Genomic DNA, 13,738 nt, shown 5'->3' with positions numbered 1-13,738 from the left:
GGGCAGAAAAAGGAGGGAATCCAGTGGAAGCTGAGCGGCTCAGCATCGTGCAGGTGAGGAATTGTGGCCCCAGAACATCAGACAGCTCAGGCCAGGGGGTTTGGCTGTGCAGGCTTCCTTTAATGCAAGACAGGGAGTGAGGATTCTCCAAACAGCAATTCCAGCAGTCAGTAAACAAGGCAAGGAGTTACTAAAGGTAACAAAGAGGGTAATAGGGAAGAATCTTAAATTCTTCCTTCATTTCAAGGTTTGGAAAACTTACTCAAACCTGCAACAGGAAAGTAAATTCAAAGTGCTCAAGTCTGTTTGTGACTCTGTATCATAGTAAAGAGAACCTCAAGAATCAGATCTTAAAGCAAAAAAGGGAATAAAACATCAAACCCTGACCTTTTAAGCGAGGCTCATTCCACTGTAGGTATAATTCCCTGATATTTATTTTCCTGAATATTTCCCACATACACATAGAGAACGAAGAGCAAAAATAATCTCACGTGAGGAGTCTGTTTTGACAATGTCGACCATGTTATAGTTCCACAGACTGGCTCAGGGATATTGATTTCAGTCTATTTATACATCTGCCTCAAGTGTTTCCAACAAGGTAATTTGCCACGAGACATCAGCTGAAGCAAATTAGGTTTCATGTTGAAAGTCCCCTTGCTGTCTATAGATCTAATAAGAAAGCCCATGTCATAAAAAGAAGCAAAGTCATGGACTTCCGTAAACATGTATCTATTTTTTAAACTTCAGTGGGTTATTATCCACACATATGGGCATCATCTGGTGGTTCTTATGCCTAGCAGACTTACAGGATAAAGCTTTAAGTCAGGCTGTTTCAGGTGTAACCGGAGTTGTTAACAGATATGTGCTTAGTACCTGGCTGCATTGAGGCTTATGGTTCCAAACCTGAGGTCATTTAAATCAAAGTTTTGCAATCCAGAGAAACACGCTGTGATTGTACTTAAAAACTACAGAGAAAAGGACAGTAGCTGTAGTTAAACTGATTTTTTTCCCAATGCTTTAATTTGACCAGTCCCTGCACTAGAATATTACATGATGTACCTACCTGAGGGTGTTGGTAATATTGCAAGGGCATCTCTTGTTGCATTTGAGGCTATAAAACCCTTCTGGACACATTCTTTCCTGGCAGTGAATGCCTTCGAATCCAGGGTCACATATGCAGGCTCCGTTGACGTGGTAGCACTTGGCCCCGTTCTGGCAGTCGCAGGTCTGTGTGCACTGGAAGCCATAGGTGCCGATGGGACACTCCTCCTGACACCTGCCATGGGATGGGGGAAATAGGATCCAGTCACAGGCACAATCTCATCAGGACATGGCTTTTACACAGGAACCTTTTTGTTAATGAATTAAATACAAAATCATTGCTCATTTATTTAAGTAATGTACTGCGAACTGATGGTATCACCGGAGTGATGGGATATCCTGGGCTTGCAAATTGCTGCTAAGAGAAACTGCATTCATCCATGCCCAATTATATCCTGCTAAATTTGCATTAGTTAATATTACCTTCATTTAAAAGTGTGTTCTTCTTTCCTGGACCCTGACAATTGCGTTCATCAATCATAAGACTCTGATAGGCAATAAAATATTTTACTATAGAACTCCTCACCTGTTTGACTTCTCTTTATCACAGAAGGACTGTGTACCTCCCTTGAAAGCACATGGCCCTTTCAGCGAAGAGGAGGGTTAAAAGGGAAAGTGTATTTAGCAATATTGAGCAAAATGTTCTCCAGCAATGTTTTAGTGCTGTCATTGCACCAGTTTTATATCAACAAGGAGAAAAGAAACCCCTTTGTGTTTTGTGTATGTTCTGAGTAACTAAAAGCTTAAATTTGCTTTTCTTCTCCTACTCCAGGGTAGCTCAGTAGTATAAAATCTCAAAAAAATCACTTTCATGCTCCTTAGTGGAAAATCTTCTTAAAAATTGCCAGCATTTTTAATATTTGATGCACATAAAATTGGAACCTGCAAACACTTCATATGGGTTGTTTTAAATTGTACCTTCCATGCACTGTTAAAAATATCTCCCTACTTGGGTACATTCTGAGATCTGCCAAAAAGTCTGCTTCCTTGTCCTACACAAGCAATTTAAGAGACTATTTTCTACTTGGAAAAGCTCACCTAAGGTCCTGAAGAAAGCAACTGAATCTGTGCTTGACACAATTCAGTGGTTTCAAAATTCTGCAATGAGATAGTACCACAGTTTACATGATCCACCGTGAAATACAGATAGGCCTTTTCCATTAATAAAAACAGAAAAAGAAGCCCAGAAAAGCCCAATTCCCTTATCACATGGATGCCAGGCATTGGAAATTGCCTATCAGCATTAATTTAAGCCTGAGCATTGATTAAAGTGTATACTGTAAACTCAGTGGATGGAGGCAATTGTTAAATGTCTTTCTGCAGGTCATTTCACAGCTGGCAGGTGAGAGTTAATATAATGATCAGTAATAAAAGATTAATGTGTGATGCAAGCCAGGCAAAACTGCAATGAACACAGGCAGTATATAAGAAGGGTATTACTTTTGCAGCTTGAGATTATCATGTTTTACTAAAAATAAATGAACACAGCAAAGGGCCTGGCTGGTGATTTAATTCCAGCAGGCACCAACACAGTTGCTGGTTGCAAATCCGAGTTGAGGAGTTCATACAGAGAGAGAGAGCCCTTCTGCTCTCAGGGGGCTCAGCTGCAAATGAAAGAGCCAGCAAAGAATGGGAGCAGTAGGGCTGGAACACTTACAGCAAATGAAATGCAAGGAGGAACAGTGAAGCTCCTCATGTCTCCACTGCTGCACAGACCCTGGAGTGAGCAGGAGAGCTCTGTGCTCCACGGGATGAATTCTTAGTCAACAGTGCACTGTATCATTCTATATTTATAGAAGATGAAGCATTACCTAGCAGGGAGAAAAGCATCTGGAAATGAAATATTGACGACCTAATCTATTTACATAATTAGCCTTTTTCTACTAACAATTTAACCAACTTATTTATTTGGAGATCAAGCAGCTACCGCTAATGAATTTTATACAAAGAACATATCAATCTAATGTGTCCATAGCACCATTAACAACCAGATACATTGTTCAATTAAATTACAAAATGAGCTGCTAAGCCCTAGTTATGTTTCTTGTTTAATTTACATTGCTTTCTGCCTATCTGGGGAGATTCGTATTATAATATCCACTGAACTTTAATATGTACTATAATTATTTGGGTTGGGATAGGGTAATATGGCTGTCACCTGTAGAATTAATGGAAGCAATTTCACAAAATATTAAACAGAAGACAGCCTGCTTAACAGATGAACTTAGTACATGCACCTACACTTTTTCCCACAATTTCCTTTTCTTAAGGTATAATGCTGCAAAGTTTTTTAGGCTGTTCTCTTTGTTTTGAAACAGTGATCATATTTATGTAGCACAGACAAATATGAAAAGCCACCCAAAATGCACTAACCTGGAGATAAGAGATACAGGTACGAACACAACAACAGGAGAGTAAATCTGCCCATATAGTTCTAATAAATGTGAGATTTATTCTGTTATGATTCAATCTTTAGATTTAAGGGCAATATGGAAAACAAAGCTAAACCAGCATGTTCACTTTTCCCGTAAGCCACTGAATTCTGAAACACTCCATTCTCAGCTTCTAACTGTGCCTCTGCTATTATTCCTTTCCAGTTTGTAAAACACACATTTCCATGACAGATCCAGTCATTTCAGTGAGCACAAAGCATCCTGCAGTTATTAACAGTGCTGCCAATTTCCCAGAGATTTAGCGCAGTGCCACTCTTGGAAAACAGGTAAGGAACAAAAGTGTGGCAATTACACTCACACAGACCTTTATGACCATTTCATCTCCACAGATATTTATCTAACTCTATGTTATTATCTTCTGCACATGATGATGAACTGTAGCATTATATAGTACTTATTGACAATTTTAAGATGATAGTAGGTAAAGTGTATTTATTTCTTTATTGCTGTTATTCACAGTATCTGTCATTATTAAGAAGACTTTTTTCAATGCCTTGTAAAATGTTAAAGCAAACAGTGTTTTGTTGTGTAGCAGATTCTCCTGCTCTCCTTTTTGCTGTGACACTGCAACAGCTGCAGGAGATGCAGAGGGTAAAACAGACTCTGAGCTAAACTGGAGCTGCCTGGTCTGTCCCATTGCCCCTGTGGTGTGAGCACAAAACCAAGGAAAGCCATTCAGACTCTTTGAAGACCTCGTCCCTCACTGAAATCAATGGGCCCCCAGCCAGGTAAGGGAAGGTGTGTGCTCAGAACAAACCAGTACAGCCACTACAAACCTGTGCTGCCCAGGCCAAGTGAGCGGCAGAACTGCAGCTGGATACAACAGGCCTAAGGTTTCCCTTCCCTTATGGAAGGGGGATTAAAGGCTGATAGATGAACATGTTTTAATCTTCCAGGAACTCGTTGGAAAGGTGGGAATTTCTAGGCTAATTCAGTTTTACCCCTCAGCAGCAGAGCTTTCCTAACTGCCCGTTTACCTTTTTAATCCGATTGCCATTCATCCTTTCACACACTTGCATTTCTGCTCTCCTGCCTCTCCTCTCAGTGTCTTTTACTTCCCTGCTCCAGGATAGGGAAGGTGAGTAATTCCCAAGGGTTTTGCTTGGATGCAGGTCCAGAACGTGACCTTCCCTCCCTTCTTTTCCACTTCTCCCAACTAATTCTGCCTTATTTTTTTATTGTCTCCCTTCCCAAGTTACATCTCTCTTTGGAGTCCAAATCTCTCTCATTTTTCTCCAAGTACAGATCTCATGAGTCTGCACTCCCTTTGCTCAAGGACAATCCCTGTGAGCTCCTGCTATGTCTTCCCTGAGATGCCTTCTCCAGCCCCTCTCCAAAGGCAATCAGCAGTAAAATCCTCTTCCCATCTCCTTTCCTCATCCCCAACAGGGATGCAGGCTGCTGGCTGGGAGCTCCCAACAGCTCCAACATTTGATTAGATTGATTCATCTACAGCCAGGAATCTATCAGGATGTGCAACAACCAAATGAGGAGAGCAAGAGAGGCTCTGTCAGCCTTCCCCAGCATGGCCAGCACTGGAAACGGCTTGAGATTCAAGTGTGGTCACGAGTATAAAGGTCCAGGCTGCACAGTTGCCTCCTTTAGTGAAAAAGTCTCCACAAGGAGACAAAGAGAAACAGGAATTATATGGTATCACATATGTGGAAGCACTGTCTCCAGATGGAGAATGGGGAGGAGAGGCACACTGATGTTTTTCCTCCAAATTACTTGGAAATAATTAGTATTTCCTCCATGTTCAACCTCATGCAAATCCTGACATAAACTCCAGAGCGCCCTCCAATTATAACTGTCCATAAAATGGAAACAGGGAAGCTCCACATTTAACGGGAAGGAGCAGCCTTCTGACCCTCCCCCAGCCTGACGGTTGGATGTTTGTGCTACAGCGACCTGCTGATTATACAGTAAAGGCAGAAATGAGAAATTCCAATGAGCTTTGTTGCATAAAAATATAATTGTAGCATATGTCAGTATAGACCGAATAAAAAAGGGAACATAGAGGAGAAAGTGCTTTAGCATCTCTGCAAACTCTGGTGCCACAGCCCCAGCAAAAAGTCACTCCTGAGAGCTGCTTTAACTGCGCTTCCCAACCTTTGTTAGCCAGGATTAGCTGGAGGCTAAGCCAGCACGTGTTGCAATCCCTCATTGACTTTGCTGTGTAGTCATTTTGCTGAATCCATGACACCTTGGTAAAACAATATTATCATCTGCTCTGATCGATTCATGGGTGAAGGCTCTCGTTTATAAATTTTGAGGATTTATCACCTTTTGCTGGTGGCTGAGATGGCTCAGTGCTACAGCAGTACAGAGGAATGAAGGAGACATTAAACTGCTGCATTGCTTACTCTTGAGGATATTAATTTGTATAAAGATAGTTCATTTACATATCTTGTAAACATGTAATGCTCTCTATTAAATTTATCACTGTAAATATCTAAATTAAATTTAATCCATTAAATTTTAAAAGTTATATTAAAACCCCCTGTAAATGGAGAGCATTGCCAATAAAAAGTAATAACATTGCCACATTTATATTGCTTGAAGTGCTTCAGAAGGATGAACCTAATTGGAGCAATAGAAACATAACACCATTTTTCAGGAAAGAAGTCCTAGAAGGGATATAAATATTGACAGTCCATGGTTAAAATGAAAGGCTTTGGGGGTTGATTTTTACCTGTCTCCTATATAGCCAGCTGTACAGAGGCATTTTCCTGTCACAGGGTCACAGTGTCCTCCGTTGTGGCATGGACAGTCCTGGCTGCAGTTAATTCCAAAGGTTCCAGGAGGACATGGCTGTGCACACACCAGCCCCTGGTAAGGTTGCATAAAGAGCAATATTTCAGTCAACATTCATAATGCAATAAATTTCTCTATGCAGCTTGGAATTTTATTGTCCCTCTTGCTAAAACTAGATGTAAGTGTAGCAGCAATATTTTATCTGCATAAGATGTGCTAAAGACAGTCTGAAAACTCCACTACCACAGTAAATGCCTGCCTGGCCTGACTCCAGAAGAGATTTTTCTCACCACTGCACACTCATGGATAATTCTCTTCCTTGGATCTCCCCCACACACTGCAGCTGGGCTGGCAGGATATTCACTGCCCCTTGAACAGCCACACGAAGATGTGGGAGAAGTTAAAGGCAACCAGAGAAGTCTACAAAGCTGCTTGTGTGCTCCTGGGGTTTTTGTGAAATGGAGAGTCTGACAAGTTGTTGGACACACCCTGCGCAGAGAAGGTTTGGGAAGGAAGGGATTGTTGAGAAGGTTACACTGGGAGGGTGTAGCTGTGCTGGTTTTGATGGTCTGTGATGATCTCTCCTGTTCAGCCAGTCTCATTCATCCAACCAAACACAGCTGCTGGAGAAGTCGTCTACTGCCCTTCACATCCTACACTTACTCCCTCTGTTCTCTCCACCCCCACGTCCATCTTTCAAAGCAGCACAGAATGGATCTGCCATACCTTTGGGTAAGCCATGGAGGGGCAGGATGGGAATGAGGATTAGGATAGCTGCAGAAAGCCCCCAGAGATGGCACAGAAACAACATGACTGCCCATATCAGCACTACAGCAGCCTTCTGGCCAGAAGAGGGAATTATGCAGTGGAAGATCTGCCTAATCCCTACACAGTGACAGGATGCATCATCCAGCATCCTCCCAGCTCCTTATCCCCAACCTTGGAGCCACATCTCAGTCCCTGACCTGCCTCAACTTCACATCTTGGTGGTGATCTCCCTTCCCTATTTTATGCTCCCAGCCCTCTGCTTTCCTGCCTCTTTATTCCAGTCTATTCTGAATCCTTGTTACAGCCTCTCTTTTAGTCCTCTCCTTCATCCAGACCCAAATCCTCATCTCTGAGATGTTTCCTCCTTCCCGTCCCTGCTTAATCAGCCTTGGGAATGAAGCAAAGCCAGACAGTCCCTGCTGTGCACCCTGGCACTGCTCACAAGGAAAAGCAGCTCCCAGGCAATCCCTGCTCCAGCTGTTCAGCCCCAAGGCAGGGAACGCTCACCCTCATGTGGGGTCGTGTCTTTGGAGAATTTACCTGTCAAACTCAGGTGGTTTCCCCCCAGGTATCCCACAATGTCCCCACCAAGTATCAAGGCCTTACAAGGATTTCCCCAGAACTTCTTAGAAGTTGTATGAATGTTTTTCTCCCTGCGAGCACATACAAAGCCTGAGGCTGGCATCCAGCTGAGGAACTTCAGCCAAAACAAGTCTGGCAGTGCTGGGATCTGAAGTTGTGGTCCTATAATGGAAAATGTTTGGCATCTGCAGCAAATGGTGCTGCTGCCAGTGCCATCACAGTGCCCAGTGTGAAACAGAAACAGTGCCTGGCCACAGGATTATTTGGGTTTAATTTCTCTTGTTTCCCTAACCAAGCCCAGGGGGCTCTGAGTTTTGAACAAAGCACGTATCAGTCACAACTTATTCAAAATATAAACCAGGAATATAATAGCTGCTTTCACTCCTCCGGGCTTGGGAAGTTTAGCTGTATCAACAACCAAAGTGAAGAGGCTGCTCTTCAATGTCACCATAAAACAGATACTTTGAGCCTTTCCCAACCAGGGCTATGTGGCTCCTTGGCTGTAAAACAGACAGGTTGGCCTCAGTTCAAGAACTTTCAGATTACAGTGTTAAAAACTGGTGTCTCTGGGCTTGAGTAATACACAACACTATATATCTGAAGACCTAAGTGTCCATTTATCTTGATAATAAATACTTTTTCCCTTCATGGCTCAAAAGGAACAGGATTTCTATCAACAAATGATGAGAAAGCAATACTCTGGGATGCATCTCCCTGGAGCCAAGAGAATCTTTAGCTGTACTTTTTGCATTAATATGTACTAAGGGAATTCAAAACATCCCTCTCTAGAGGATCAAATGTCAGACCAACATTTCCTGCTGCTTATACATCTAATCAGCAAAGTTCACCCCATCAGCACCTTTTTAAAGGCCCTGATCTCATCAGCTTCTGCTTTTGACATTGTTTGCTGTATTTTGTAGGACAGAAAAGATTTTTTTCTGCTCCATTTTCTCAGACACCCCCATGTTTAAAATCCACAACAGAAAGAAAAATAGACAAAAATACAAATGATGCTTCAAAAAGCCCAGAATCAATAAGAGAGAAGTGATGAGCAGAATGTGTTCTATTACCATGGCACCATGATGCCTTGGGAAGGGGGTCTGGGGCCAAACAGGGGGCGTTGCCAGTGACAAATGTTCTGTCATGTCAGGAAATATTGCTGCTTTCCTAAGCACAGAGATCTAGTCCTTGAAAACGGCTTCTGAGAAGTGTTGTAAATGCTAAACTAACTTCTCTCCCCACTTCCTGAGAGTGTTTGGAGAATTTAATACTGCAAATGAGAATGATGTATGGAATTAAACATGTAAATTGTTAATGAGGCCCTAAAGCAGCCACCCACTAAACTCCACAGCCACAAAGGCACAAAAGTTGAAAAAGCCCAACATTGTGGGATGCTGGAAGCCACGTTCTGTTGACTGTTCAACAATAGAGGCTGTTGGCCACCATTCTCCTGGTGAAGAACCCATGGGGCAGTAAAATCCCACAGGACTCTGTCAATAGAACTTGTGCTGCTGGGAGATTCTGCACTGGTGGGAGGAAAGAAATTACAAGTCGTGAAAGAACCAGGCTCTGAAGATGGTAGATCCAATGAAAAACCTCAGAACCCCAGAACGTCCTCCTTTTAAAGTCACTGCCTCCCCTTCCCTATCCCACCAAACCCCGAAGGGACCTGAGCTCCTGTTAATAAGCCAGCCTAGGAAAGGATGAAAGTTGCAGCTCATCCAGCAGCAATAAAGTCCAAGTGGATTTGCACTTGTACAAATCTAGGGAGAATTCTCTCCTTCCAAAATGATGGTAGATTCAATATATACGTGCAGTCTCAAGCCTCAAAATCAGCAAGTAAAATTCCTGGTGTCACAGAAACCTGTGGTGTGAAATAAAATGAATGCTGTCTAGCAATCCCATCTCGCCTGCTCGTTTACAGCCCCCTCATGTCTCACTTCCCAAACCATTCCAACCACCAAGAGTTAAAAATATAGCATGAAAACATACTTTTTATCCCTCTCTGTACATTGAATTACCAGCTTTTCATTAAAACCCTGGAGAGACCCTTTATACTTAAAATCTCAACATTTACAAGCTGAGCACTTTTACTTATAATTTTCGTTTCTTTCTGCAGAATACTTGATCTCTCTCTTCAGAATTTTCAGTTATGCTTGTTTCAAACATCAATTGTTAACTCTAGGGTTCCTCTGGGGACAGAGCAGCCAACAACACAGTTTTCAGAAAAGTCTCTCTGGGCTCCTAAAAATGTGTAAAAGGAACTCCAGGCTGTAAGGAATTGGGTAGGACTGGGCCAGAATACAACCACAGCTGCTGTGCAGCCCCAGTGCTGTGGTTCTTCTTAGGGTCTGTGCTGCATCCTAAATGACATCCAAAACTTGCTGTTCTATTCTGATACCCTTATTTGTTTAGTGATGTTTTAACTTTGAAAAGAAAACTCCTGATAAAATACAAGTAAGGAAGAATACAGCAAAACAACTCAGATCCTGAGAAATCTTGGCATGCAGGAGGAGAGATGAAAAAAGTAATATTTTCATGAGAATCACTTTATTGATCACTTCTTAGGAGGTAGTGCCAGAATGGACTGATAGGCCCCCAAAAATATGTGAATTGCTTTCCTAACGCTTTAGCTCCAGCACTCAAGGAAAGAACCTTTTCTTTGCCTCCACTGATTGCCAGGTGAGGGCAAGGTGCCATATTCATACTTCTGACAAGTTTTGCCTTTGTCATTTGAAATGGAATAACCTCATCACCACCTTTGCCATGACTGGTGGTGTTAGAGATTCCTGTCCTCCAGTTAGAGAGAGATTTTCCACCAAAACTTATGGACAGCAATATTCTCCCATTTTGCCGCTATACAGCAACATCTCATGGTTGGTACTTTTGAACTCAAAGCATTTGATGTACAAATGCAAAGGAACATAAACACTGTTCTCAGCTTTTATATGTTTGAACAGGTAGAGGGTCCCTATCAGCAGTCACAGCTGTGTGATGATCTGCAGGGTCTTCCATGTAAAAATAAAAAATCAGAGTACTTGTATGCTTTAAAATCCAGCAACTTTGCCAAGAGACTAATTGTCAGACACAGGAAAAATGCCAGGAAGTTTAGTACAGCTAAATGGGATGAAAGCCTGTGAGACTTGGCACACCCCAAGAGAGTTCATTATTACATTATTGGTAAAGTTGAGGACTTTTAAAATGCTTGGCCTTGCTTTCTTGACACAAAGGATTAAAGGTTAGGGCAGTTATCTCTTTGCAGTGCAAGCCCTGACATAAGCAAATCTCTGGTGATCAATGGCAGTGGTGCCTGAGCAAGGACATGACACTGAACTGGCCTCTGTGTCCTGGGCTCATCCTGCTTTGCTGCCTGCCTGACCCACTGGATTCCCCCTGGCTTCTCCCTCTCCCCTGGAGGGGAACATGACACTTTGTGCCTTTGACAATGTCAAGCTGGGCTTTGAGCTCTCTGTCCTGTGTGAGGGCAGTGTCTAAGGCTGCAGGGAATATTCCAAGTAACTAGAACTCACAGACAACTCTTTTGTCTCTTGGCATGCTGCTCTTTTTAAACTCTGTGACGGCAGAATCACAGAACCACCGAGGCTGGAAAAGCCCTCCAAGATGATCATGTCCAAACATTCTCCCTGCACTGCCAAGCCCACCACTAACCCATGTCCCCAAGTGCCACATCCACATGTTTTTTGAACGCTTCCAGGCATGGTGGCAAGTCCCAGACTGGTGGCCTGTCTGTGTAGGTGCTGTGCACACCCAATAAAGGCAGTCCCAAATTGGGAATTGTTAGAGCCTGGCAGATCCACGTCAGCTGAGACAGTGAACAATTACCATCCAATTCCAAGCCCTAAATGAGGATGAGCAGTACCCACCATCCATCCAGCAGGACAGGAGCACTCCCCGGTGATGTGGTGACAAACTCCCCCGTTCTGGCAGGGGCAGCGCAGCTCGCACTGGGCTCCGTGGCTGCCAGGGGGACACAGCTCCTCACAGCTTTGGGGAGAGAGAACAACAGAAAACAAAGAGATCATTTTAAAGAACCTACAGGAAACAGTAAATGAGGAAAACCCACAACACAGGTCATCATGGGAGTCCTTATGCAAATGACAAAACCTCAGGCTCAGCTGGCATTGCCAATTAGCTGAGATTCCTTTAATTTCTGCTGGGGTTGTTTACATGCCATGGATCCAGCCCTGTAAGGCTGACGCATGTGTGTAACCTTCATGCATGTACCAAATCCCACCCATCTCAACAGGACAACTCATAACCATTAAAATAGCCCAGGAAAATACGAGTTGCAGGATGAAACCCTCAACGTGAATTATATGACATGGCAATAAAAGAAGCTGAAAACAGAATAAAAGGATGGGATTAAAACGCTTGAAATTTCTCCAGTCACTACTGAATGTTAACATTTGCGGTGTATAATGGACTGGCAAGGACTCAACATCATTTAAAGGCTATTTAAGCTCATTGAGTCCCTCTCAGTACTTGTGGAGGGGCAATGTGAGGCTAATCCCTGGAAAGCCCAGTGTCTCCTACACCTGCACATCAGAGCTTTCAGCATCAAGGTTTTGAAACTACAGGATGTTCTGCCCCTAACCGACTGTCCTCTGATGAGGATGTTCCTACAACATATCAGGGGCCGGCCCTGCTGAGAACTGACACACTGATGTCAAGGGGAGCACTCCCAAGAGAAAGCAGAGTCCTTAGCAGTGAGTGCTTCCACGACTGAGGTCACAAGTCTAGGAGGAAATCAGGTACTAAATAAAATATTCAAAAGACCTATCACTTATTTATGAGGGTTAACACTGCACTTATTTTTTACTTTCCCCTTCATGCAGGTCAACAAATAATAATAGACTGCAAAAGTGTTAACTCACCTGCAATAGATCTCCAACCAAATTCAGTAACTAAATTCTCTTTTCCCCTTAAATAATTCTGAAAAACATAATTACTTCTGAAACTACTGAAAGATCTCTAATGAGAACTGATGTTACACTGTGGGCAATTTTAAACAAGAAACTATTGCTTGCTGTCCTAAAATTAATATGCACATTTTGTGAATCCTACTGGTAAACTTTCCGTGTGGTGGATAGAGATTTAGCTACATGATTCTCGTTAAAGTTAATAGGAGTCACACCGCTAAATCCCTGCTCTCTGTGCTTAAAATTTACCCCCTAGATACTAAGCTGATATAGTTAACAGCGATGCTTTCTCAGTTAGATTGAAAGTCAAATAAACTGGGGATGGAAAAGTCCCATTTGATGCTGCACTGGACTGCTAATGAGGAGAGAGTCCAACTGCTTATCAAAACTCCACTGTAATTTGGATTGTATTCACATTCTGAAATTAGGAACAGGTAAAGTTGTTGCACAAGTTGGAAAATATAAATTATTTTAAAGCTTATTTTAGCGCTATATTTTATTTTAATAGCATGGAATCATAGAATTCCGGAATGGTTTGGGTTGGAAGAGTCATTGAAGCCAGATCCAACTTGCTGCCATGGGCAGGGACACCCTCCACTATCCCAGGCTGCTCCAAGCCCCGTCCAGCCTGGCCTTGGACACTTCCAGGGATCCAGGGGCAGCCACAGCTTCTCTGGGCAGCCTGTGCCAGGGCCTCCCCACCCTCACAGGGAAGAATTCCTTCCCAATAACCCATCTAACCCTGTCCTCTGGCACTTTAAAGCCATTCCCCTTTGTTCTATCACTACATACCCTTGTCCTAAGTCCCCCTCCAGCTCTCTTGAAGGCTCCCTTCACGGTCACAGGTATAATCAGCAGCAAGAACAGAGGTTCCCTTTCTTCAGTCTCTCTGAAATCCCGTCCCCTGATTTCTACAAAGGCCAGTGTATAACAGCGTGTAAATTCAGCAATTACTCGTCGCGTTAAACGCGGCCGAACCAAATCAGCTCAAGGGAGTCCCCAGCTCTTGCTGCACTTACAACACCCCGGTGTATCCAGGCGCGCAGTGGCACTCGCCGGTCTGGTGGTCACAGGTGGCCCCGTGCTGGCACTGGCACTGGAAGTGGCAGCCCTTGCCGTAGGTGCCCGGCTCGCAGAGCT

The 13,738-nt window shown here is 43.2% G+C and overlaps 1 protein-coding gene across 1 annotated transcript in view; it reads right to left on the bottom strand.

The window, feature by feature from the left end:
- The window catches only part of MEGF11 (multiple EGF like domains 11), a 255,687-nt gene that overhangs the window by 80,550 nt on the left and 161,399 nt on the right, over positions 1–13,738 (bottom strand). Inside the window, exons 8-11 of the mRNA XM_017737045.1 lie at positions 13,618–13,736; positions 11,543–11,663; positions 6,247–6,383; positions 1,064–1,276 (exon numbers count right to left, since the gene is read on the bottom strand). Of these exons, the coding sequence (XP_017592534.1) occupies positions 1,064–1,276; positions 6,247–6,383; positions 11,543–11,663; positions 13,618–13,736 (590 nt within the window). The remainder of the gene's footprint in view (positions 1–1,063; positions 1,277–6,246; positions 6,384–11,542; positions 11,664–13,617; positions 13,737–13,738) is intronic.

This window comes from Corvus brachyrhynchos, unplaced genomic scaffold, assembly GCF_000691975.1.
Source record: "Corvus brachyrhynchos isolate BGI_N302 unplaced genomic scaffold, ASM69197v1 scaffold200, whole genome shotgun sequence".
Taxonomy (NCBI): Eukaryota; Metazoa; Chordata; class Aves; order Passeriformes; family Corvidae; genus Corvus; species Corvus brachyrhynchos.
Note: the sequence above shows the minus strand (reverse complement) of the source record. Positions and strands in the feature narration are given on the sequence as shown.